The following is a 26,176-nucleotide window of genomic DNA, read 5'->3' as shown; positions in this document are numbered from 1 at the left end:
GAGGCCCCCATGTCATTTCTTCCCATCCCCTGCCACTCTGTCTCTTTCCACTATTCTTCCTGGATGTGTACACCACATGCATGCTTTCAGATTCCACTCACAGCCCAATCTCAGTGCATACACCTGCGCACCAATCCCACATCATCACTATAAGCAGTAACACACAACTCTACACCATTAGCATCCACACCAACCTCCATATGTAATCAATAGAGTTAGCTGCACTTTCTTTATTTTATACAAATTAGGGCCTGATCCTCCAATTAACTCCACATGAGGAGACACCTGCACACATGCAGAGCGTCAATTCTAGATCAGGGTTTAGCTGTGGTAGCCTTCAGCTGGACAAAATAAAGATGTCACTGTGCATGAATGAAGTCTCTACCCCATTTTTACTCTTCTAAAATATTCACAGTGGGGGGACTAGTGGGGGGAAGGATGAGAATGTCCACAGCTTAGACTTTTGACATCCTGGGTGAACAGACCTATAAGGTCAAATTCAGTGCTGACTTATAACCAATGTACTCCCATTGATGTCATAACCGCTTATGTAATTAATGTAATCTATTATATACATTTGACATAATACATTTTGGCCCCAGAAGTCATCAAATGACTTGTATAGCAAACCTCATGTTGTTGTTGTTTTTACATTTAACTTTCTGGAAAGGAAACATTCTTTAGTCCCAGAAGGGGAGAGTTGTCATGGAAGAATGCAAAGTGAGGTGGATTTTATTTTGCACTGAACATAAATAAGGATGGTAAAACTGACAGTGGTGCTTTACCCATCTTTATTAGTAATTACAGGAAAACAGAGACTGCTTCTGAATAAAGTGGAAATGTCAGAGGGATTCACATTTAATGGAATAGTTGTAAATACTTGCAAGATAAAATGATGAGTCAGGCTCTTAGATTTCTTTTAATTAAACTTATCTTATGCTAATTGTTTCATGAGTCCAAAAACCTGCTGTTGAACTAGTCTTCAGTGCAGTGTAAAAAACCAGCAATACCTGATTGTAAGTTTCTTGCCATTATTAATTAAATTGGTATTCACCATAATGACACCGCCTAGGGGAAAATTTCGTTTTAATAAACATGACATAGGTACCGCTCCATGATTTTCTTTGCAATTTAGCATCAGCTAATTTACCAGGGAAATAAAGAGTTAGAAAGGTTTCTAATTAAAAAGAACTTGTTTATATTTCTGGGGTCTAGGGTAGACACTAAAACAAATATTTTTTAAACAAATCATGGGATATTTCATTTAAAACAGACATTGAGGCTTGGCTTCCATAATGGCTATGAAGTCACTTGTGGTTAGTGGTTACCTTGTTTTCCAGGGTGTTTTCTTCTTAATTGTGAAGAAATATGATATTGGTGAAAGGAGCCAGATTGATAGCCCTGAATATTGAGATCTCCTTCTGATTATCTACGGGACAGTTACAGCACAGACATTGGCTGGGAAAGCTTCTGCACATGGTCCTGCCAATGTAACTCTACCCTGACCTACAGTTAGGGATGAGAAGACAGATTAATCCCAATGCCCATTCATGCTCCTGGTGACATGGAAATTCACACTAAGATCTTGGAAAGAGTTTTTCACCAAGTTTTTCAATATTTTTAGATTCTGGTCCTTCAGTAGCTATCACATACATAGGCACCAACTTCTGCTGGCGCTGGTGGGTGCTCGCCCCCCCTTTCCCCAGCTGCGCCCCGACTCCACCCCTGCCCCACCTCCTCCCGTCCCTGCCCAGCCCCCATTCCAACCCCTTCCCCAAATTCCCGCCTCTTCCCTGCCTCCTCCCCTGAGTGCGCCACATTCCTGCTCCTCCCCACTCCCTTCCAGAGCTTGTTATGCTGCAAAACAGCTGTTTCACGGCGGCAAGCACTGGGAGAAGGAGCGGGGACGTGACACACTCAGGGGAGGAGGCAGAGGTGCGGTGAGCTGGGGCGGGGTGGTGGGGTGGGGAGCTTGGCTGCTGGTGGGTGTAGAGCACCCACCAATTTTTCCCCGTGGGTGCGCCAGCCCCGGCGCCTATGACCACATAAGTAATAAAGCCCAGATTGTAACCCTTCCTGTGTGTCTGTACAGGTTAATTAGAGGGTGTAAGGAGACCCCTTCTTCTCTGGGCTTTCTACCTATATTCATGGGTTGCAGCTCTGAAGGAGTAAAAGGCAGGTACTCCAGCACAATCACACTTTCCACATGCATCACTATTTCAACGACAAAGCAACAAAAGCAGGGCTGATCAAAACTGCATTTTATACAAAAAATTTCCACAAAGCAAAATGCACTGCAAGAGTGTGGAAAATTTCAATGTTTCCTTACAATGCCGAAAACCAAAATATTTCAATTCAAAATGGTGCAGCTCTGCCTCAGGGGAGTTGTAGTCTTGGTGCCTTTTGCTCCTGTTCTCCTCTAAAAGATGGACTCCCTGGGAGACAGCCACACTCCACAATGCATCACTTTCTGTCCTCTCTGGAGGGGTGGGAAGAGGATGCATCACAAGAGTACCAGGCCAACATGCATCATGGGAGATGTAGTCTGGCCAGAGATCTCAGTCCCTAGTGGAGAATGGGAGCATAGGGCACCCAGGACTATAACTCCTATGAACACTGCAGTGACATTTTAAATTGAATTATTTCAGGTTTTAGTCAAAATGTTTTGTAGAAAAGTTGAAAATTTTGTGGAAATATATCCTATTTTCTCAGCAGTTCTAAATGCAAACCCATTCTTTCCTTCTCATAGCTCCTGAACACTAAATAATAGGGGTACATTATAGGAGTCCCGAGCCATGGTGCATCTTGGGCGATGTAATCTATCCACAGATTTTAGGTTTTGTGCTTGTCTAGTCTGAACGTCTCTTTTGAAAGGACCATGTAATGTGACTGTTTTATGTTTAGTGAACTGCAAAGTAAATAGTTGTCTTAGACTAGGAAATAAGTTATCAGCATTTAGGCAAAGTAGCTATTTGACCATCCATCTGCACTAGTAAATTAATTGCAGTGAATACATTTTATCTAAATCAAGAGTCAAAATCTGTCTGAGTCTGTGCTAATATGGAAGGCAGAGGGAGGTAGTGAAAGGAGAATCCTTCATCCCTCTGAAGTCAGAAGAAATGTTTTCCAAATAAGGGCTCTGGGACTCAGCCCTTAATTTGTATAATTTTGCTTAAGGAGTACAGGGAGGGCAGAAATGTCTACAGATATATTAGTGCAAAAACCATGGAAGCCAATAAAGTGTTTAGTGTTATTCTTCTAACCAGCCATCAATTTCCAAGAAATACCTCAGTCAATATTAATTTTAATAGCCTGGGCCTTTTTCCATCACTTAACAAAAAAGACCAGATCCCATATGCAACCTAAGTTCTTAGACACCACGGAATGTCATTAGACATGTAAAGTCAGCCTGTTTATTCAGTCTACATATGTTATGCAGACAAAACCACACAGGATCATTTCAGGGGACAAGTCAAGATGTCACGTTTATTATAACACAATTTGATCTATAACCACTAGCTAATACCTAATAATTATACACACACACACACACACCCAAATGTTCTGCAGCTGCTGTATAGTTACCTGTCCTGAATGTACCTTGAGTTCGTGGCTTGGGTTCATAGCTTGTGGTGGCTGACTGGCCAGGAAAGCCGGGCACAAGGAAGAGCTGGGTCTCTGTTGGGCATGCACCGATGCCCTTCCATGTTGGCAGCAGAATGTTACCCTCCAAAGTCTTCCATCTCATCCATCCTTTTTGTAGGCTTTAGTTTGAATCCAGAGTCTATAGGACTTGCTGTGTCACGCTGCCTCTGAGTTCGGTGTGATTGATCACCCGTCAATTACAGACATGACTTTCAGCCTGGGACCTGGCTTTGATGTTCCTTCAGTTGTACCTTTGTTCTTTTCTTTTCAGGGTGGACTCTTCTTGCTCTGTCAGGGTTGTTGTCTGCATCTTCAGCCGTTGGTGTTGACACTTTATTTCATCAGGATGGGTTGAGGCTGGAGGTTGATTCCATCATCCATCCATACCTCATTCAAACATCTAAACTAAACGAATAAGGTTTTTGCAAAATGAAGGTTGCAGCAGGCTTTTACAAAATGGATTGAGCTTTTTAAAATGAGTTTGAGTTACAATATGGACAAGTATAATGAATGGCAAACAGTGAGCAGAAGTTACAATGTTGAAATAGTGCAAGTTTCAGTGATTTAAGCAGCAATTGGATTGAAAGTGAAACTTATAAGGGCAGCTGGCTGAACAGCTATGGCTCTTAACAAGCATCTTAATTGTCAATTAGCTAGTTATTGGGGTGACCGGTTTTATGAATGAATGTTTCATTCATAAAACTTTACTTATGAACAATTTCATTTGTCAGTCCTACACATATTTCAGTGTTTAATATTATTTAATACTATGTTTAAGTATAGGATGCATAATCTACTAAATACCATTAAACATGAGACATTAATGATATTAAAGGCATGATTTTTAAAATATATTTAAGGCATGCAAGAGGAGATATTAGTAAGTTAAAGGTATAACACTAAATTCCCCACTGGTATAAATGCCAGCAGAAGTGTGTTCACAGGCTTATGTCAGTATGAAAGGTGACAGAGTGCCTCCAGGCCAGCAACTGTACTCCAAAACAAGGGTTGGCCAGTGGAAATAGGCTGTATTGTCTCCTGATGGCGACTTTACAGTGCAGCTCCTGTGGAAAATAAAGCTGCACTCCAGCCTCAGTGTAAATTGAGGGAGGAGCACTGCCTGCACTCTAATGGAGACATCTCTCCTTTGGCACAGTTAGGCTGACCAGATGTCCCAATATTAGGAGCTTTGTCTTATATAGGCAATTATATACCTCTCTCTGAAAGACAAGTGTCCTGATTTTTCACACTTGCTATCTGGTCACCCTAGATGCAGTGGGCTTTCTAAGCTCCTGGGACACCCTGGGAGTGTATTTTACAGCTGCCTGTACCTGCCTTACTGAACTTGGTTTGTAGATTAGAATCATGTAATTTAACAAGACATAAATCACTTTTATTACCACAAGAGGGCACCTCCTGTCACTTAATAATTGTACTAAGGAAACGACTTGTGTCAGTCCCTCAAAAGGGAGTACAGTCTTCCAAAATACAAAGCAGATATAAACATGAGCAAAACAAAAATACTGTCTCTGAAACCGCTTTACTTGAGTCATGAATGGGACCCAGTTATCATGTCCACAGACTTGATATATATAGTAACTTTGATACCAGTATGTGCAGTATGAGCTCTGCAGCAGTATGATCTTGGCATGGGGAGAGCTCCCTGTAGGTCTCACTTCTTTCCCCCCCAGTTCCTTAAAATCTCTCTATAGCATCTCCGAAGCTGCTGTGTACCTCAAAAATATAACCAGCTCATGTTAACTTTTAGAAGTGCAACTCTTGGAAGTCACAGTTTCAGGGTTGACTGCACCTTTGACAGCCCCCAGGCTCCAGTCTTCTTTGAGGACATCAACTTAAAGGTTTTAGGCTTCCTAGTAATCCCCCCTCTTGGGTAAAAACTAATGTCTCCTTACCTCCAGGCTAGGGGGTTAGGCTTGCAGTCCCTCTGCAGCTCACTGTGACATCATTTCCCCAGTCTGTCCAGCAGCTGTGGTTAAGTTTTCTGCAGGGGCTACAACAGCGTATACCAGTTACCAACCAGTCTTCACAAAGCAAAATACATTTATTGTTAGGACAAAAGCATTAAAGAGAAAATGTACAAAAAATACAATAAAAGTTCCTATATACATGTTAAAAGGTTACCAGAGGTCAGCCATCAGCCTTATGGAGCCCAGGTAGGCCAAGGTCCTTCCAACTTTTCTGCAAAGTTTGTTGAGGCCCTCCGTGGACAAAATGTCCTTTCCATTTTCTGAATCATAAAGAAGGCGTGGTGTCAGTTTAAACACAGCCTTTTTATACCAAAAGCCCTTTCTTTGTCTGTTGGTCTGTGGAACATCCAGCTTGACCATGTACATGCAAACCACACCAGAGGGAGATAACTCTCTAGAGTTGTTTACAGTTTCAGCAACTATCCTTAATCATCCCCACTATTTTTAGGTCCTGGAGGAGCAGTGGTAATCCTCCCCCGCTGCAGTTGCATACAGTCCCTGGCCCACAATGATACATTAAACCATTCATAAACTTAATACAATATGGTCCCCCAAAGATACTGCATATGGTTCTAGTATCTGTCAGAGTGACATCAAAGTGAGAGGAAAATACTTCGCTTAAATATTTTATGCATTCTTCCTGTTTGGAAATATATCTGGTATTTAAATACCATGGTGTTGGGTGCAGTAGAAATAGAAAGACAGAGCCAAGTGCTGTCCCAGCAGTGACATAAATAAAGTTATTAGAGAGACAAGATGGGTGAGGTAATATCTTTTATTGAACCAACTTCTGTTGCTGAGAGAGGCAAGCTTTCAAGCTCACGCAGACCTCTTTTTCAGCCCAGACCTCGAAAGCTTCTCTGTTTCACCAACAGAAGTTGGTCTAATAATAGATGTTACCTCACCCACCTTGTCTCTCTAATATCCGGGGGACAACCCAGCTACAACACTGCCTAAAGAAAGATAGGTAACTAGCTCAGCTCTTTGCTAGCACAGCTGGTATTATGCATGGAACGTTGTAAAGGTACTTCCTGTAGAAAGCCTTAGATTGTTGATTTGATTCTAGCTTGAAGGAGAATTGAGGGTTTTTTGCTCTCAGGTCCTGGTATCGGATACAATAACAGAAACAATATAAGAACCTGAACAGAATAGTTAGAAACATATAGAAAATTACATGTGCATGAATCTTCCACTGAGAGGCCTGGGGAAGTTTCTAGCTAATTCTACAGTGAAGCAGAGAGAAAATTTAGGAGTAAAACTGTGTTCATTATTCCTTCTTCAGTATAAGAAGACAGTGGTTCTTTCTGTAATTCAGCCTGTGATCGTGAGTAGATGACAAAGTTGTAAAAAAGCCCGAGCCCTGTCTACGCTATCATTGTGGTCAATGGTATTTCTCCAGAATTTCTCACTGGTGTAAATGAGATGAGAATCTGGCCCAGTGCACGCATGTTGAGCTGTAAACATGTGGACACTCCAGTTACCCTATTACCACCTCTATCATATACTAGAAAGGTTAGTGTTTACATTTTTATGAATGTACCATCTTCTATCTAGACATAGTAACATGGTATTCAGTACTTGCACTTATCTAATTTCATTTGGTATTGACATCAGACACTGTCTCCAGACTTACACTGCATTTCCCATGAGATCATAGTAAGTCCATTTCAAGGGAATAAGGGAAAGTGTAACACTGTGTAAAAGCTTATATGAAGAGAAATAGCTGAAGCATAGGTTCAGTAGCTACTTGACAGCAATCTGGAGCTTCAGAAGTTTCAAAAATTGTTGGGGTTTTTATTAAAAGCATCAAATGAGGTCAGTCCACTTTAAAGACCAACCCCCTGCAATTTCATTATTTTAAAAACAAGGGGCCCAATTCACAATTGCTCTACACCTTTAGCCATTTACATCAGAGCAAGGTGGATGTAAAATGCTACCAGATCCAAACAGTAGCATTTTACACCCAGTCTGCACCGGTGTAAAAGATTGCATATGGTATAGGCAATGGTGAATCAGGTCCAAAGATTGCTTTTGCCTGGAGCTTGGCAAAAGGACATTTGAAACTGACTCTGTTCAAAACCACTGTTGCTTTCCAATTCTGTACTTCAGAAGGATGCTCCCATTCTATTGGAGCGCCTGAATTTCTTTTACTTTACCATTGTTAGGGTTTCTGAAAACCTAGCTGCTGTATATAATACCTTGAGGTATCTATTGATCCATGAGATCATCCCAAAGTATTTCCCTTCCTTTAAGGAAGGTAATTTTGAGGGAATAAACGAGTTGATATATTTGCTTTAAAACTGACATATTAAAATCATTTTTGGAAAGAAGAATAAGCATCTGTGTTTTTAGCATGTATCAATTTTCTGCCTAGAGGGTTTTGTAACTGACAAGGTAGAATCATAGAATATCAGGGTTGGAAGGCACCTCAGGAGGTCATCTAGTCCAACCCACTGCTCAAATAAAATATAAAACATAGACTCAGCCTTAACTACAGCAGTCTCATGTTAAGGGAAGACTTCTTTTTTCTCTCACATTAGAGCGATACTTAAGAGCCTCACAAAACTTCCTCTGACTTCAGTGGAAGCAAGACTGGGCTTGTAATCGCTACAGTTAAAGAAAAATTATGCCCCTTTTCCTCAGATGGAAAGTCAAAAAGTTTGAGAGGTAAGAAGCTCATGTCATTATGAATTAACCATAAGGTGTATTTTAAGAGTGACATCCTGGCCCTATTTAATACATTGTGGCTTTTGCCACTGACTGCAATGGGACCAGCATTTTACCCTAAAGGTAAAATAACTCCAAGTGTTACAAATGTCAATACAGCCATGTGAATGAGCTCTACTGAGGAAAGGACGTTTATTTAATATTTATCCCTATTTAGGAGAATATTTATTATTTTTCTTTCAAAAACTCTTCTATTCACCTTGCTGCCCTCTTTCAAATCGGTCATAGACACCTACTTCTTTCTGTCATCTTTGCACCATTAGCCATTATCAGTTGCTATAGAGCCCTACACTGGCATCCTCGCATTTAGCTCCCGCTACAGTAAAGCTGTAACTAACAAAACTTAGGCCAGACCTTCTCCTCAGAACAAAAATGCATCAACTAAAATATTTTGTAAATATTTATAGCAAACGCTCTTTTCCTTTTCTTCCTTTCTTTCATGTTTAAGAAAATTGGCTCTGAAATATCATCCTGACAAGAATCCCGACAATCCAGAGGCTGCTGAAACATTTAAAGAGATCAACAATGCTCATGCGATACTGACTGACCAGTCCAAGAGAAACATATACGATAAGTATGGATCATTAGGGCTATATGTGGCGGAACAATTTGGAGAAGAAAATGTTAATGCATACTTCATGCTTTCAAGCTGGTGGGCAAAGGTGAGTGGGTAAAATAAAATGCTCTGTTCTTTTTTTAAAAATGTACTGAGCAAGCTAGGAAATCATGCAGTCTTCTAACCTAGTTTGGCCCTGGTCCTGCAAAGTGTTCCATGTGACTGGATCTTTACACTCATGTGGAGTCCCATGAGAGCCCATGAGAGCTCTGCATGGGACTAGGGGTCCCCCGATGCAGAATAATTTTGAGGATCAGGGCCTTAAATCATAGCAGCTTAATTAAATGATGGCATGTCTTGAATGATTAGAAACTGGCAAAAATATAATTAAGCACCTCTCCAGAAAAGTGCTAATGAAGGATTTTTCCTTTTTCCTTTAATTTACTAAATAATTAAATACACTTCATGTCTGGTAACACTTAGAGGCATAAATTATATTTGAAACTGGAGCTCCAGGTTAATTTTGATTTTCTTTTCAGTAATGACTAAATAAAAATGACTCATTGCTCAAAAATGAGAAGTCCTACTTGTGTGACAACCAGCTAATAAGTTACCGTACAAATTTAGCCATGTTCTTTGCTATATATAGCACACAGCATACGTAAGCAATAATAATACATAACACAGTGTGTGATTATGGTGTCATATACGTACACTTTGGGTACATTGTGAGGGGGCAGGGGAAAGGAAGTGGAAGAAGAGGTGAGAACTGCGGAGTGGAGGAAGAGAGCAGGAAAGGAAGAGCATGATACCTCAAGTCAGCAAATTGAATGAGGAAAAACCCCGGGTGGGGGTTCTGATGACATAAGAGCTCGGTTCATTTGGTTTATTATGTAATTGTAATCTTTTGATATTTATGTATATATTGCAAACCCTAGCATTGCAATCAGTGTGTCAGTGAATGTAACAAGCCTATGACATCACAAATGTGGAAAATCCCACACTTCAGATGTTATTCTTACTGCTATTTCCTGCAACAAAATGTTGGGGCAGCAAAGAGTCCATTGGAATAAATAGAAAAATTATCTTTATGTGAACCAAATACACTGTGATGAGAAGAGAAATGGCAGATCTGATTTAGGATCATGGACATCTCCATCCTGGAGCAGAACAGTGGCATCCATCTAGCCCAGTATCCTGTTTCCAGCAGTGGTCAGTGCAAGGTCAGTTCCATGTGTCTGGGAAAGCATACTTTATATACTACTTCAGGTGGGAATAGAAGCAGCTCAAATACAAATTAATGGACAACTTTTTCAAAACTGGGCAACTTTTACAAGATCATATTGGCAAAATTTGTATCCACGCCAGCAAAAACTGAAGATGGACCTGGACCACATCTCCACCTGAACTCCCAAGACTTTACAGTTGGCCCCTATTTCTCTGGCAGCAAATTTGCACAGGCTGTGGCTGCTGACTCCTACTGTGTCCTGGACTTCCTTCACTACTGATTGCTTCTACTACTACCACCTGCTGTGTCAATCTTCCTTCTCTTTGCTCTCAGCTACCCTCTTCCCAGCCTCCTTGTCTCCATCTCTGAGTGCAGGGAGTCATTGGCTAAGAAGGGAGAGAAGAAAAGAGACACTGATAAGTCCTCTAGCAGCAGCATCAGATGAGCCACTCCCTTGACTCAGGTTACGTGAATATGCATGTGGAATGGATGTGGGTATGAGAATAGGAACAGAGACACCAACAGAAGCAGCAGCCGTGACCAGCAAGAAGAGCAGAGGAGAGCATAGGGTGCAGCTGAGAAGTCTTGTAGCCTGTATGAGAGCAGGGAGAGCAATTGCTGGGTTTGTTTTGGGGTGCTATGTTCTGGAGGTATGGAAGGATTTGTTACGGAGCCTGTGCAAAATTCATTAAATTACATATTGCAGAACCTCCTATGAAAAATGTACCACAAAAATCAGAGGTACTTACGTATCATCCCTCCCAGATTGTCACAGGGTGGTCTCTCCATCGCCACTAAACCAAACAAAGTTTCCCATTTCCAGAGTATAAACAGGTCAACAAAGGCTCCTCTCAAGTTGAGTCCAGCTATTTCCCCACATGCCTAGCCATACCTTTCCTCTTCCATCTCTTATACCCGATAAGCAAGGCCCTGTAGTGAATGAGTCTATCTTGGGCCTTATACTGCCACTCATTGCCACAGTGTCCATCCCAGTGGCATCTGATCTCCAGTCTGATTCATACTCCTGTAAAACCAACAAGAAAACAAGTTAGTGGGCCATAGTTCTTGCTAGTTACACTCCTCCTATACTTCTCAGGGCCCTGATAAGCAGTGTATTCCATCATACTCACACACACTCAGAAGATACTAAGTGATGGCACAAGTCATTAAATGTAATGAAATGAAAATTAACGGTGAAGTGCAAAGCAAAAATGACTGTTGAGTTAAGCCCAGAATTCTCTGAAGGCTTAACCAAGCTGGGAAAGTGGGGCCATTTTACACAGAAAAAAGCTTTAACTAATATTTCATAATTCCCTTTTTTCCCTTAAGGTACACAGTGATTGTGCCACTTTAACTACATCAAGTTGAAATCAGTATAGTTAAAGTGGTACAACTCCCTAGTGTAGACACAATTATACTAGTATAAAGGTGCTTATACTGACATATCTTATACCCATAAATTTAGGGAAATAATCTATACCATTTTAAAGAACGTTTATATGGGTATAACTGCATTCACACTTGGGAGTGTGTGTACCAATTTATCTATTTCAGTAAAAAGTCACACCCTAACCCAAACAGTTAAACCAGTACAAAATCTAGGTTTGCTGTGAGAGAAGGCACAGCATTTTGAAATAACTTCAACTCAGCATAAATCTGGCCAGTCTTTTGAAAACATCTGGAGGTATTTGTGGGTTTAACCTGGTACAGGTATTACCATTGGCCTTGAGCCTCAACATTTGCTCAGATGGTTAACTTTAAACATGTGAATCATTCCACTGACTTCAAATGGAGCATAATTGCATCCATGCTAACATTGCATCATTTAATTCACATAGTCACTTCCATACTATTAACCTGATACCTATCCTTACACATGTCACAATCCTGCGATGGATTTGGGGGTGGGGAGGGGGAGGGGATATTGTTTTATTATTAATTATTATTATTATCATCAAGCCATATATTTTATTTTGAATACATTAAACTATTGGTGAGAGCACTTTCCCTGAGTTAAGCTGCATGTGCTAAATTATTCTCAACACTGGCCTTTTAACTATAATCTAAGGGCTAAATTGAGCCTCCTTGATGAAAGCAGATTTGTGCCTGAAGTCCATAGGATCTGCACTGACCAAGGAGGCCTGATTCTCCTCTACATACACCTAAGTAACTTCACTTGATTTATCCCAGTATGTGTGAGAGGAAAATTAAATGTTTCATCTTAGCCACTCCCGCCTTTGGACTCCTTATTTTGTTTCTTTTTTCTCATATACTTGCTATTATCAACACTCTAACAGTGAATAAGAATTTACACAGAGATCTACTATAATGAGCCATTTTTAAGGGAGGTGGGGGTTTTGCACTATGTTTGGAATTTCTGGAAGGCCTCACTCAGCACTCACAACTTGGGCTAGATTTGCAAGAGCCCAGCATATTGGGGGCATGTTGGGTGCAGAACACTTGAAAATCTAGCCATAAATGTCATAATGACAAAGGGTGGGTGGGGTGGCGAGTGCTCTGAAAATCTGGCCCATATTTGGGTTTTTGAATGGTGGCTAAACTCTTGACAATCTGGCTCCAACTGTGGGTGTGGAGCACTTTACTCCTGGGGGAATTCTGCACCACTGAGTGTGTGCAGAATTCATGTCCCCCGCAGATTTCTTCGCTTCCCCACAGAAAAATGACTTTCTGACAGGGAAGCAAAGGGAAGCTGCCTGCGCCCAGATTGTCCCCACACTCAGCCCTTTCACACTTGGATCCTACCTGGTTGAGCCTGCCTGCCTGCCCCACATCTGGTGCACCTGGTGCAGAGGGGCAGGGCCCCAGGGTGTTTCTGGGGTAGGCCCAGACCTTGTGCTGTGTCAGGGTCAGGTGCAGCCTCACCACTGAATCCGTGTCCCAGGGGTGGGGCTGGGGAGGCTGCAGGGTGATTTCCTACCTTCGTACAACCAGTGGCCTGTGCTTCCCACTGCCATGCTGGAGCCTCTGCATTTATTTATTGACAAATAAAGCATGCAGAATTTTAAAATATGGTGGGCAGAATGCCCTCAGGAGTAGCACATGCAAATCTGGCCCTGAGTTCTTTTGAAAATCTGACACTACGTGCCTTATGTCTGTTAAAAACTGTCACTAATTAAAGGAAGTTCATGTGGTAATAGGGGTTTCTCCCCCGTTTAATCTAGGCCCTGTTTGCAGTTTGTGGCCTCTTGACAGGCTGCTACTTTTGCTGCTGCCTGTGCTGCTGTTTCAGCTGCTGTTGTGGGCAGTGTAAACCCAAGCCACCCGGAGGGGAAGAACATGAGTTCTGCATGTCTCCTGAGGATTTGGAAGAGCAGATCAAGACAGACATGGAACAAGGTACGGATTGTAGAGACTTAATATAGAGTGAAAATATACAAAACCGTTAAAGAAACTATTGATCAGGTCCTCTGCTGGTGTTAGCCGGTGTAGCTCCACTGACGTCAATGGAGATATGCTGATTTACAGCTGCAGAGTATCTGGTCCTACAAATCTTCTATACGGCAACTAAGCCAGAAGCACAGTACAGTAGAACCTCAGACTTATGAACGCCAGAGTTAAGAACTGATCGGTCAACCACACATTTCATTGGGAACCAGAAATATGCAATCAGGAAGCTGCGGAGACAACAAAACAAATGCAGTACAGTACTGTGTCAAAAGTAAACTACTAAAAAAAAGGGAAAGTTTAAAAAAAGCTTTGACAAGGTAAAGAAACTGTTTCTGTGCTTGTTTCATTTAAATTAAGATGGTCAAAAGCAGCATTTTTCTTCTGCATAGTGAAGCTTCAAAGCTGTGTTAAATCAATATTGAATTGTACACTTTTGAAAGAACAGCCATAACATTTTGTTCAGAGTTATGAACATTTCAGAGTTACGAACAACCTCCATTCCCAAGGTGTTCATAACTCTGAGTTTCTACTGTATATTGCATAGAGAAATGACAGTTTCTTTGTATCTATTATTGTCTTGATTATGCAGAAGTGTTGTAGAAGTATCAGTCCCAGCATATTGCAGACACAAGGTGGGTGAGGTCATAAATTTGATTGGACCCGCTTCTGTTAGTGAGAGAGACAAGCTTCTAAGCTTACATAGAGCTCTTCTTCAGAATGGATTTGATTAAACACATGGACATTAAAGATCCCATGACACTTTGTGTAGGAGAGGAGATTTGCTATATTGTGAATGGCCTATATATCCTAGTCATTCTTATGTCATGTGCTGTGCCTGACCTGCTTCCTTCCCCCACAGAGCTATCTGAACACCAGTGGGCTTGATTGTGTAACCTTTATTTATACAAACAGTCCTATTGACTTTGATGGGTCTACTCACTTGAGAAAGGGCTGCAAGATAAGGCTTATTCTTTAAAGTGCTTTGGATCTTTTGTGATAAAGGTTATAAAAGTATTTTCATTATACCTAGAACCACCATGTCAAAGCACACACCTGCCCTGTAGCACTCCCTTCTGGCCAATTGTGGCTCTGCAGTAGCGCTGACTCCATTTCTCCTTAACTCATTCTCCCTGAAAAAAGTCCGCACAGGCCAGATAGTCAAAAAATTCCCCTTCCTGGGGTCCTAGTTATTTACAACACAGTCTTTATAAGAAAACTCAAACTTTCAAAATCCCAGATTTGGGCCCAGCTACTCCCCCAAGGGGGTCTTTCCACGCTTTAACAATTCATTTCTTTTCCTCCATCACACCAATGGCTGACATTACTGAGATACCCATTTCCCGTTTATTCAGAATGTTCACTAATTTGCCAGTTTAAAAAAATTAATAAAACATAGATTTGGATTTTGTAAATCCAGATTTCATAGGGAGGGCCTGAAATAAACTAGAACTTTTCCAGGTCTCTTATCCCTCTTGTCATTTTTGCTACACTTTTCATAAATCAAAAGCAACAGTATAATTTCAGTCAGAACTGCCTTTATTTTATATTAACAAAGCAATAACAACAAAAGTCAAGAACAAAAGTAAGGTTTCCACGTGACAGGACAATGAATGCATTTCCTCTGCAGCTGAACACAAATAGCATCTGCGTCTTCCTTTAAATTTGCACTTCAAAGAAAACAAGTGATAACAGACACAAGCTGCACACACAAGTTGTATAAATGCTGGTTGAAAAGATGTAACTGAATGAAAATGGCATAGGCTGGTACTAGCATTGCCTCTTCAAGCAGGCAATTCAAACTTGATTGTCCTAGATAGGCAGGTTCTGACTTTTCTGCACCCCCATAGCTTTATGTAAGATAGCTTCTAGAGAAAGCCTCCACCAGGTAATTCAGAAAACAAATGTAAATTCTCCTGCAGCAGGCTGCTTTGGAAGAGAAATCCACATTTTGAGCCAAATTCCTTATAGGTCGCCTGCCCACAGTGGGATCACTCTCTCTAGTAATTAATCTCTTTGTCTCTCACTGTTCTCAGCATAAATAGCATTATTCAAAATTTTGCTACAAGGTCAAAATGTAGATCCTCAAACCAAAGTCAAAGTTTAACTAAATAATTTATTGTAGTGTTTTGTACATAACAAGTCATTTATTTTCCAAAGAGCTCAATATGCAAAAAATACATCAGAGGGGTAGCCGTGTTAGTCTGGATTTGTAAAAGCGGCAAAGAGTCCTGTGGCACCTTATAGACTAACAGACGTATTGGAGCATGAGCTTTCGTGGGTGAATACCCACTTCGTCGGATGCATGCAGTGGAAATTTCTAGAGGCAGGTATAAATATGCAAGCAAGAATCAGGCTAGGGATAACAAGGTTAGTTCAATAAGGGAGGATGAGGCCCTCTTCTAGCAGTTGAGGTGTGAACACCAAGGGAGGAGAAACTGCTTTTGTAGTTTACTTCATGATATCAATCTCTGAGTACCGTGCACGTTATCAGCCAGATTATCACCACACCCAGTAGTTCCTGCTGCTCTCAATAGGAGCTGCTTGGTGCTGAGTAGAGCTGTGTGAGAACTGGAATTACTGTGTCACAGGAAATTCCATGATTTTGAAAATTGTTTGTGTTCCAAAAATGTCAAATTTTGAAATGTCCCACCATTTAGTTTTGATAAAATCAAAATGATTTGTTTGGATTTTGACTTTATCTTTTGTTGTTTTTTTTATAACATACAATAAATTTCTAAATGAAACATCAAAACATTCCATTCTAAGAATGTGTGAATAAAATGAAATTTTGTTCTGATTGACATGTCCGCATGGAAGGTTTTGGTTTTGACAAAACAGCATTTTCTGATGGCAAAACATTCAGTTGGAAAATTTTCAAACCGCTCTAGTGCTGAGCTACTTTGAACGCCTGGCCCTGTAGGATGAATCTTGCAACCTTTACTCATATGAGTAGTCTCAGCAAAAGAACTAAAGAAATTTATCGATGAATAAGGTTTGCAGGACCTGCCCTTTACTCTTATTATAGTAAAGAGAATGATTTCTTTCCACTAGCAGAAGTTCTAATAACTAGGGACCCGATCCTGCATCCACTGAAATCAATGATAGTTCTGCTATTGACATCAATGGGAGAAGGATTGGGGCCTAGATTATTACAACATTGGACCAGTTTCTAAATGTTTTTTATGTAACCATTATGCCCTAAAACCAACATATTTTAAGAGTCAGAATCAGACAATAAATAAAAAGTATATTGCAATGCATGCAGTAACCACACTGTTTCAAATGCTCTGAGAAAACGCACAGCAGAAGAGAAGGAAGTAATTATTTCCGTTAAGCTGGGACCTATGCTCCTGCTTTGGAGCCCAGTCACGCAATGTTCTCGTCACATAAACAGTTTCATTTAAGTCAGTGGGCCCAATTCTGCTCCCATTGGAATCAGTGTCATTTGTCCCACCGATTCTCCTGCTGCTGAATGAGGCACTGTTTGAGGTTGGACTGCTCATGTGAGTAAGGTGTCAGGCACTTGGTATGTCAGACTGTGGTGATGTTCTCCAACTGTTTGTCAGTGGGTTTTTTCCTGGTTGGTTATAATCATCAGAACAAAATGATACATTTCCAAACAGTGTTCAATTTTACAGCAAATGTAATCAGAAAAAGGGGGGGAAAGAACTGGAATGAGCTGAACTACTTTCCAGATTCATAAGCAATAAGTATTTAGCACATCATTGTCTCCTCCGCACTCCATATGATATCACTGTAGGCGAAGAGCGAACATGAGCTATCTATAGAAAACAATTTCAGCTGTGAATTCTGCTGCACCTTCATTCTGTAGCTCTCTGTTAAAAGGCTATATTTGTATAGCTTATTATACCCCGGGTTCCCACTCTGATGAAACCCATAATAAATCCTAGAGTTGTGCAGACAGCAAAGTATTTGGATAAGCTGCCAGCCTCCTGAAGTGTTTGCAGATTAGTTTGAAACAATGTAGTACATTTCTAATGGATCCCCCTCTCTTGTAGTCACTGAGTGTTCCTAGCCTTGAAGTGTACTGTTTCTGGTTGCAAATGACTGCCCATAAAATTAAAAACTCACACACACACGAAACCCTATCAACCTACATGAAAATCCAGAAAATATTTTGCTTTTCTAAAAGGCCTTAAAAATGAATTTGAACTCCCAATCTAATCTAAACCAGAGTCATGTTTTTAAACGTAATTACTTGTAAACTTTGTATAAGTGCTAATAGTGAGAAATAGTGCCTCTTTTTGACCTTGTGTTGAAATATGGAATTTTCCATACAGAGAAGCTGCTTGCAGTCTAATCACTCTTGCCTTTCACCTTGACAAAATCAAACTAGTTACACAGCCACTGACGTGATGCCATCTGGCATGCAATTAGATGTCTGCTCTTGGTCGAGTTATTCCTGTATGTTATGTTTTGTGTCCATAATTCATCCCGTTTACTGCTCATGCTTAGAAATGTTGCCCTCCCAAAGTCCAAGGGGCATAGAGATAAAAATCTCTAAGAAGGAAAAATTGTATCTCCCTCTTCCCAGAGTTCAAGCTGATGGGATGAGTTCATGCACACATCTCCTCTTCATGGAGGACTGGAGGAAGGACTTTGTTCTTTGATGTTTCACAATAGCCTTATTTGGTTTCAATGAGCCTTCTTGGTGGGCAGGACCTAACGTCTGCTGTAGGAAGCAAGCATTTTAGATTAACTAAAGCTTCTTTCCTGTGGAACTTACACAATTACAGAAGAGTACAATGCAAATACTGTCACCTTATAACAGGGGACACAGATGTTATAAGTGAGATTAATACATGCAGCATCCTCCAAGCATTTCAAAAAGTCTAAACACTAAACACATTCTTATAAACTTAGCATCTCTTTTAACAATACTAACATACAGGTGGGCCAGACTGGTTTCCAGCTACGTATTGGCCAGTGTTCAGTCGAGGCCTAAGGATCTTGGCAGGAGTTGGCACCTGGTCTGCCAGCTTCACAGCCACTCTAGAGGCATGTACTTATATCAAGACATAAAAGCATCATATTCAGATTGCCCTGCCTTTAAGTGCCAGATCCTGAGCCCTGCACCGGCTTGAGGAGCTGTGCCAGCGAGATTCATAGAAGAGGCAGCTAAACCTTCTACGCTGTAGAAACTGAACGCAACAATCTGTGGGCTGACTGCAGCTTTCCAAGGACCTAGCTTTACCCCATCACAGCCCCCTCACAAGAAAACATAGGCATCTTTTTTACTGATGTATTTTGAAAGCAAAAACCAGAATCTATACTGAATGACAATATACAAAACATTAGGGATTAATCTGAAATTTCACCGTGTTGTAATTGTAGGGGTCCTGACCCAAAAGGAGTTGTGTGTGGTGGGGGGATGTCGCAAGGTTATTATAAGGGGGGTTGTGGTACTCCTACCGTTAATTTTGTGCTGCTGCAGGCTGCGATGCTGCCTTCAGAGCTGGGCAGCTGGAAAGTGGCGGCTGCTGGCTGGGACCTCAGTTCTGAAGGCAGAACCACCACCAGCAGCAGGGTAGAAATAAGGATTTCATGGTATGGTATTAACACCCTTTGTGCTGCTGCTGGCAGGGCACTGCCTACAAAGCTGGGTGCCTAGCCAACAGCTGCCACTCTCCGGCCATCCAGCTCTGAAGGCTGCGCAGAGATAAGGGTGGCAATACCATGATCCCCCCTAAAATAACCTTGTGAACCCCCCCGCAACTCCCTTTTGGGTCAGGATCCCCAATTTGAGAAAGTCTGGTCTCCCCTGTGAAATCGGTATAGTATAGGGTAAAAGCACATGAAAGACCAGATTTCACGGGGGGGGGGGGGGGGGGGAGACCAGATTTCATGGGGGGAGACCAGACTTCATGGCGCATTTTTCATGGCCGTGAATTTGGTAGGGCCTTAATTATCATGGTAGTATTCATTATAGTCAGTCTAAAGAACTCACAGTAGTAATCATTATACCCAATAGTATTTGCAGGATCAGGCACTTAGATTGTAAATGTTAGGGGCAAGGAGCATGGTCTTTTTAATCTCTGTAAAGCATCAGGTAAAATGATGGTGTAATAATCATAATTAATAATAATTAATAAGCAAACTGAAAAAGGATTATGTGGCACACTGGTTTATGTAGCAACATAACTTCCTGTGTGAACATTCGGGTAAAGTGTACCCAGGCTTAGCGTAAGTATTACATTGATGGTAAACATAGAATTTTGTTTAGTGTGCATACAGCCATTTAGAGCTCTATCCTGCAGCCCTTACTCATTCAGGATTGGACCCTAAAAGGGTTGTAGATGAAAGCTTGTTTGAAAGATCATTCTACAGTATACTAGATCTTATTATTTTTGCTGTCATTCTACCAAGAAAGGCAGCTTGAGTTTTGTATCAAATCAACGGTGCTTAAAGGGGTTTGTTTTTTCTGTTTGATTTAGATGGAGAAACTCCAATCATACTTCAGCCGACAAATGCAAATGAGAAAACTCAACTAATCGGAGATGGCCATCGCAGCTATCACACAGACTCATAAAGCAAGAGCAAGTACAGTCTGATTGCAGTTTGCTCATGTCACAAAGAGGGTTCAGAAAAGATAATTGAAAAGCACTGTAATTGTTTTCCATATTTGTATTTGATTTTTAAGTTAGGCAAAGGTAATTTGAATGTAATTTCCTGTGGATGCAGACTCTTTAACTCATAGGGCCTTCAAAATGAACAGGCCCATCTTCTGTGTTCTGCACTGAGATACTTACCGTTAGCATACTGTTATACTGATTAGCAAATTGCCCTTGAAGAGGGTTAACACTTTTGAGCTCAGGCTATCCCTTCAATACAATAATATTCCTCTCTCTTATCTCCCCTTAAATGGAGCTCCCTTTCCACACCTAAGCAAGGACTTTCCCTGATTAGGGCTTTGAGTCCACTCAAGAAGGCACCAGTTCTGTCATTGTCTGACAATGTAATGTTCTTAGTTTGCCACAAAGTTTTAGGGTAGAGACTGTATTTATAATGCTATTGCTTCCTTTGAGAAAACGATGGAAGTGTTTTCAATAGACAGCAAAGGAATGGCAGGTATCAGGAAGGATCTGATTTTGCTAAAGAGAGAGCACTGAGTGACAGCACTAGTCTGCCTAGTAGACTGAAACTTGCTGGGGTTGGAACCAGAGCAATAAAGAAGCTGAGTCAGCTGTCCTTTGATTGGCACAGGGCATGATTACCAAACCCAAGAGCTTAACAGTCAGAAGGCAGTTCAACCTAAACCCAAGAGACTAATCTCCTAATTGAAATGCACATGATCTCTGTGTCTTGGTTCTGTGCATGTGCATTACAGCACCTGCACAAGAGCAGAAGCAGGAGACCGGCAGGAAAATACCATACAGATGTGGATGGTTGATGCTCCCTATTTGCCAGTTGTAAGACTTGGCAGCAGCATCTCTCCCTCATCTTGGACTGACCAATCTGAGACACATATCAAAGTTCTGTTGTTGTTTTTTTTAATTGGGAGTATGCCTGTGACCTCATGCAACCCTTGCCTCCTCCAACTCCTTACCTTTTGGCTCCCTAACTCCTTTGGGATGGGAGGGAAGATGACCCTCAACCAAGTCAACAGACAACTGCCTGCCTGCCTGCCTACTTATTCCCCTTACTGATGGCTTTATACTTGTTCTTTCCCAGCTGTCCTACTGACATGCAAATAACGGTCCTTCTCCCTCATCTTAGCTCCTGGGCTGAGGGAAGGGGCAGGAATTGACAGGAAGAGAAGGAGGAAGTCATGCTGAAAGGGCAGGAGGTAGCTTCCTGGCAGAGAGAGGCAGAGCAAGATAGGACTTGCTTCTCTTAATAATCTTGCCCTGATCCAGTGACCATTTACCCCATCCTCTACTTTGCTACAAGTCTATAATACATGTATTGCACTTCAAATCATATAATTATTACCCATTCAGGTTTAAATTGTACTCCAGAAGCAGGCTCTCTTTGCTTTGTTTAACCAGCACACTGTTGTAAGATCTTTCCAGTCCTGATTCTATGGTACTGACACATCTTAGACATGTAAACTATTCTATATAGACAAATTTTGGGGAAGTTGTGTGTTAATAATAAATGTGTCCTTTAATACACTTAAAGTTCCATTTTAAGTCAAAATATAGTCTTTACTAGCAGTGCACTGCTGCACAAAACTCTTGTGGTTGAAATGCTAATTTATGAATGTGGAATAATCAGAGAGACAAGAAAATATTATATGGTTTAAATTTAAAGTATACATATATAGGGTCTGATTCTTCTCTCTTCACTGAAGCAAATGAAGTACATCTCTTTTGAAGGCAGTGCATTTATACCAAGGTAAAACTGGAGCAGGTGGAAGGAGAATCAGGCCCCTAGTTTGTAAAGAGCTAAAGCACTAGTTCAGAAATCTTGAACTTAGCACTGTGCTGGTTTGATACGTTAGCTTCAGCAGTTTATATTCTCTTTACTGAAAACATTCCATCAATCATTGTCACACCCCAGTTCTCTGCATTTGCTATTGTGGTTCCTCTTTTCACAATTCAGTCTTGGGGAGGATGTAATATGCTACAGAATTATAAAAAGAAAAGGAGTACTTGTGGCACCTTAGAAACTAACAACTTTATTTGAGCATAAGCTTTCGTGAGCTACAGCTCACTTCACTGGAAGCATCCAAAGAAGTGAGCTGTAGCTCACGAAAGCTTATGCTCAAATAAATTTGTTAGCCTCTAAGGTGCCACAAGTACTCCTCTTCTTTTTGCAGATACAGACTAATACAGCTGCTACTACAAAATTATAGAAACCAGGGAATATATTGTTTGTCAAAAGTTTAAATGATTTCTTTCTTAAAAATTGGATTCCGTAGTTGTGAAACATTTTCTTCCTCCTCTTCCCACCTTTCACATCAAATCCCATTCAGCTGCAGCTAAATATACAGCTAAAATCAGTAACTATAATTCCAAAGTCATTAAATATTACCTTCTTTAAAGTTCCTATGATACACTGATATTTTAAAACCCCTTAATACTCAGTTAGTATATATCTCCATATACCTGTGAAGGCATTATAGCTACTGCTACCCTTGTAATCAGAGATAGTACTCCAATTTACTTCTCTCAAGCCCTATACTACCTGCACATCTGCAGCACATAATTGCTTCCCTTGCTCTAATGGGTCAAGCTCTGTCCCCAGGTATGCACATTCAACTGCAACTGATTTTAGTAGGAGATGTATGTGCATATATCTGTATTTATATACATTCATACACCAGCAAACATACACACACACATATCTGTGGGCCTAATGTTCTACTCCTTTACACTGATTTTATGCTGGTGTAAGACCACTGAAGCCAATATAAATCCACTGCGGTGGAATTGAGAATCCGGCCCTGTATGGATACATATTACACCTGCTGTGTAAATGATTTTCTAAGCACGCTTTTTCAAATTTATTTCAATAATTTACTGTGAAAGTGTGAAAATGCTAGTGACTGTTTCCTGTATAGAATTAAATGTGAAAATGCACCCAGTTAAAAGTCTAGATGAAAGTTACACATGGTATATAAAAATTATCTTACAGGTGATGCTCCCATAGAAATCAGTGGGAATTTCACCTCTGATTACTATGGTTGCAGCAAATCAGACCCTAAGGTAATAAACAAGGGCTAAAGCTCAGACTGGGAGTTAGGCTCCTAAATACTTTGAAGATCTAGACCTGAGTGCCTGATCCAAAGTCCACTGAAAGCAATGAAAGATTCCCATTGACTTCAAAGGGTTTTGGCTCTGGGCTTATATCCTGTAATTTTTTACTAAATTCTTAATGCAGAAAGGATGCCTAAATTAGAAAGAATTTAGGCCCCAGTCCTGCACTGTGATCCCACAGACAACTGCTGCATCTTCAGGGAGCCCCATTTTCTTAAGTGGGGCTCTACAAGGATCACTATGCACTGTTACAGCCTTCGTCAAAAAACCCCCAGCAACTCTGAATACAGTCTTCAGGATATGTCTCTGAAAGAATGTGGCTTTGCTAAAATGACACTATTAGACTGATAAAAACTACGGTCAACCTTTTTAAAGTTGGGTGCCTAAATCCACATTTAGGCAGTTAAATAAAGGCAATCTGATTTTCAGAAGTGTTGGGCACCTGCAGGTCCCAGTGAAGTCAGAGAGTCTGCATATCTGAGGACATAATAAAAACTGAATAAGGATGTCTGGATTTGGTCCATAAATATGAATTTAATTTTCTTTTGCTTTTGTTTGCTTTCTACAAGGTGTACTAAGGTGGAAACAATGATGCCTACATGATTTGCTTCCATGTAAAGTCCAGCTGAATTACTATTAATCTTTTGAAAGCATAGAGTTGCAAATATTTTGCTCTATAGTGTTGCATTTATTTGTATAAAAAATACTATGTATTTGAAATCTACCTTTGCTGTCAAACACTCTCTGAATAATAAAGACTCCCTATGTGTAAGAATTAAAGCACTACCTTTATGTTTCTACCCTAAGAAAAAGTTGTTCTGGTAACAGCCAAAATAATCAATAAGATCCTGATCCATCCAAAATGTCTATGGTGACTTTCCAAGCTGGTAAATTCTGAGAGAACTTTGTTTTCCCAAGAGGAACTACTTAGCAGAAAAATTGGCATGTGGCAAATGCATTTTAAAAAAACAACAACCAGAACTTCAGCTGCAAATGCCTTCTTTGTTCTACAGGGCAGGATGCTACTTATCTCAATGGGGAAATCTGGCAAATTTCCCCTGTAGACAATACCTTAGATTGTTTAAAGTTCTCACCCGTACTGTGAATCAAGAGGTGTTACTCCAGCTCTTTCCTGAGTTACTGGTTGTGGGGAACCGATGGCCCACTTGATAATGCTTGGGATTGGCTGGCAGAATCCCTCAACCTCAGTTTTTCTTATGAGAAGAGCCTGAGGAATCAGGTGGTGAAATCCTGGGTCCATCGAAGTTAATGGCAAAACTCCTATAGTCTTCAGTGGAGACAGGATTTCACACAGGGAACTCTGACCTTGTGAAGGTGGCAGCACAAGATGCCAGACATTTCTATGCCTGCTAAAGTGAGGGATTTTTTCCGCCACAATGTTATTTAGTCTCTGTGACCACAGAGCATCAAGTGATTGGAAATTACCTGAGCAGCAACTGTTTTGGCTGGATCTATTATATGAGATCTGTTCTATTGAATGTTTGGAGAATGACTCATACCAAGGTCACACAAAACAGAAAACGGGAGAAATATTTTTAAAGATTAAAAACTAGCAAAAACGTAACCTGCTGTTTAAACATTTTGTGCACTTTACTCCCCTGTAACAGAAATACATAATAAAATAAACTATTTAATAGAAGACATTTTTCAAATATGCCTGTGGGTTTTAATTTAATTATTTTACCTTTCCTTAAGATTTCATACCCAAGATATTGATGTAATTTTAGTCAAGGATTTTTATGTTTTTTCAGAATTAGAGCCATCAAGTATGGATGGAATGATAAAACATATGCACAATTAAATATATACTTGGTATTGCTGATTCATTGTATAAAATTCAAATGAAAAAGCTGTCTGGTACATTGATGCTAAGTGGCAAGGAAGACCAAAGCGTGGGAGTAGCATCTGTAGTTTTTTTTCTCATGAGCTATTAGGCCTGATCTACACCTAAAACTTAGGTCAACCCAAGAACGTAGCTCAGGGGTGTGAAAAATGTACACCCCTGGCTGAGAAACATAGTTAAGGAGACCGAAGTGCCAGTGTAGCTACTGTCTGTTGAGGGGGTGGATTTACTACAGTGATGGAAAATACCTTCTGTTGCTGCAGCAAATGTCTATGCTACAGCAGGGTAGCTGCCACACTGCAGCTATGCCACTGGAGCGCTTGTTGTATAGCCATACCCTTAGAGCTCACTTAGTTTAGATTACAACATACTCTTCCACTTTGGGAGGAGATTAACAGATACTCGCTTCACAAGCTCCTCAGAGCAAGACTGACAGCCATAGAACACGTAGCTTGTTCATATTTGATGGCCATCTTCAAGGAAGGAACCAAAGAAATGGTGATCTGCAGAACTGTTAGTTTTTTTTGGTTAGGCATAACAAAGGAGAATCCACCAATAATAACAGAGATAAGAAAACAGGATGTATTATTATTTGTATTATGAGAGCACCCACAGTGCCCATGCCCAGACTCTGTCCTCTCTGTCCTGAAGAATTTACTATAGAAGGCCTCAATCCTGCAAGTTATTTTGTGTAGGCAGACTACTGCCTCTGCTGATTCTCTTTATCTAAACTAGGATTTGAAAGATGTTACCTGACGTGTAAATTAGCACATGTTAGCTAACCCTCGTTCAGAGACTAGTGTAAGCAAGGCACTCTCTCCTGGTCTACACTAGGCTGTTAAGAAATTAGCTAATTTAACACATTTGTTAACATCTTTCAAATCCTAATCTAGATAAAACTACAGAGTGTAGGAATTTACCTGGAGCAATTTGCCTCATTTGGGTCTATGATAACATGGCACAAAAACACTATTCCTTTCTTTTATTTCAACAAATTATTAGATTTTGATTTTCACATAGAGGTAGCACAACATCCAT

The 26,176-nt window shown here is 40.6% G+C and overlaps 1 protein-coding gene and 1 long non-coding RNA gene across 4 annotated transcripts in view; one reads left to right on the top strand and one right to left on the bottom strand.

Annotated features, from left to right (window-relative positions):
- Nucleotides 1-22,240, top strand: part of DNAJC5B (DnaJ heat shock protein family (Hsp40) member C5 beta) — a 30,738-nt gene extending 8,498 nt beyond the window's left edge. Inside the window, exons 2-4 of one of the 2 annotated variants that reach the window (XM_007061440.3) lie at nucleotides 8,809-9,022; nucleotides 13,327-13,501; nucleotides 20,008-22,240. In XM_007061440.3, coding sequence (XP_007061502.1) covers nucleotides 8,809-9,022; nucleotides 13,327-13,501; nucleotides 20,008-20,102 — 484 coding nt within the window. In that variant the 3' untranslated portion in view covers nucleotides 20,103-22,240. Of the gene's footprint in view, nucleotides 1-8,808; nucleotides 9,023-13,326; nucleotides 13,511-20,007 lie in introns of both variants that reach the window. The other variant, XM_027823871.2, reaches the window with a different exon arrangement.
- LOC122464458 lies at nucleotides 3,918-14,174 on the bottom strand. Of its 2 annotated transcripts, XR_006288501.1 has the most exons (5): nucleotides 13,546-14,174; nucleotides 10,894-11,168; nucleotides 5,788-5,893; nucleotides 5,559-5,656; nucleotides 3,918-4,050 (listed from the first exon to the last, which is right to left on the bottom strand). It is a non-coding gene; the product is annotated as an uncharacterized LOC122464458 (long non-coding RNA). The 2 variants fall into 2 exon arrangements; XR_006288502.1 differs by lacking the exons at nucleotides 10,894-11,168; nucleotides 13,546-14,174 and having other exon boundaries at nucleotides 5,788-6,010.
- Nucleotides 22,241-26,176: the final 3,936 nt, after the last annotated feature.

Source organism: Chelonia mydas, chromosome 2 (genome assembly GCF_015237465.2).
Source record: "Chelonia mydas isolate rCheMyd1 chromosome 2, rCheMyd1.pri.v2, whole genome shotgun sequence".
Classification (NCBI taxonomy): domain Eukaryota; kingdom Metazoa; phylum Chordata; order Testudines; family Cheloniidae; genus Chelonia; species Chelonia mydas.
Note: the sequence above shows the minus strand (reverse complement) of the source record. Positions and strands in the feature narration are given on the sequence as shown.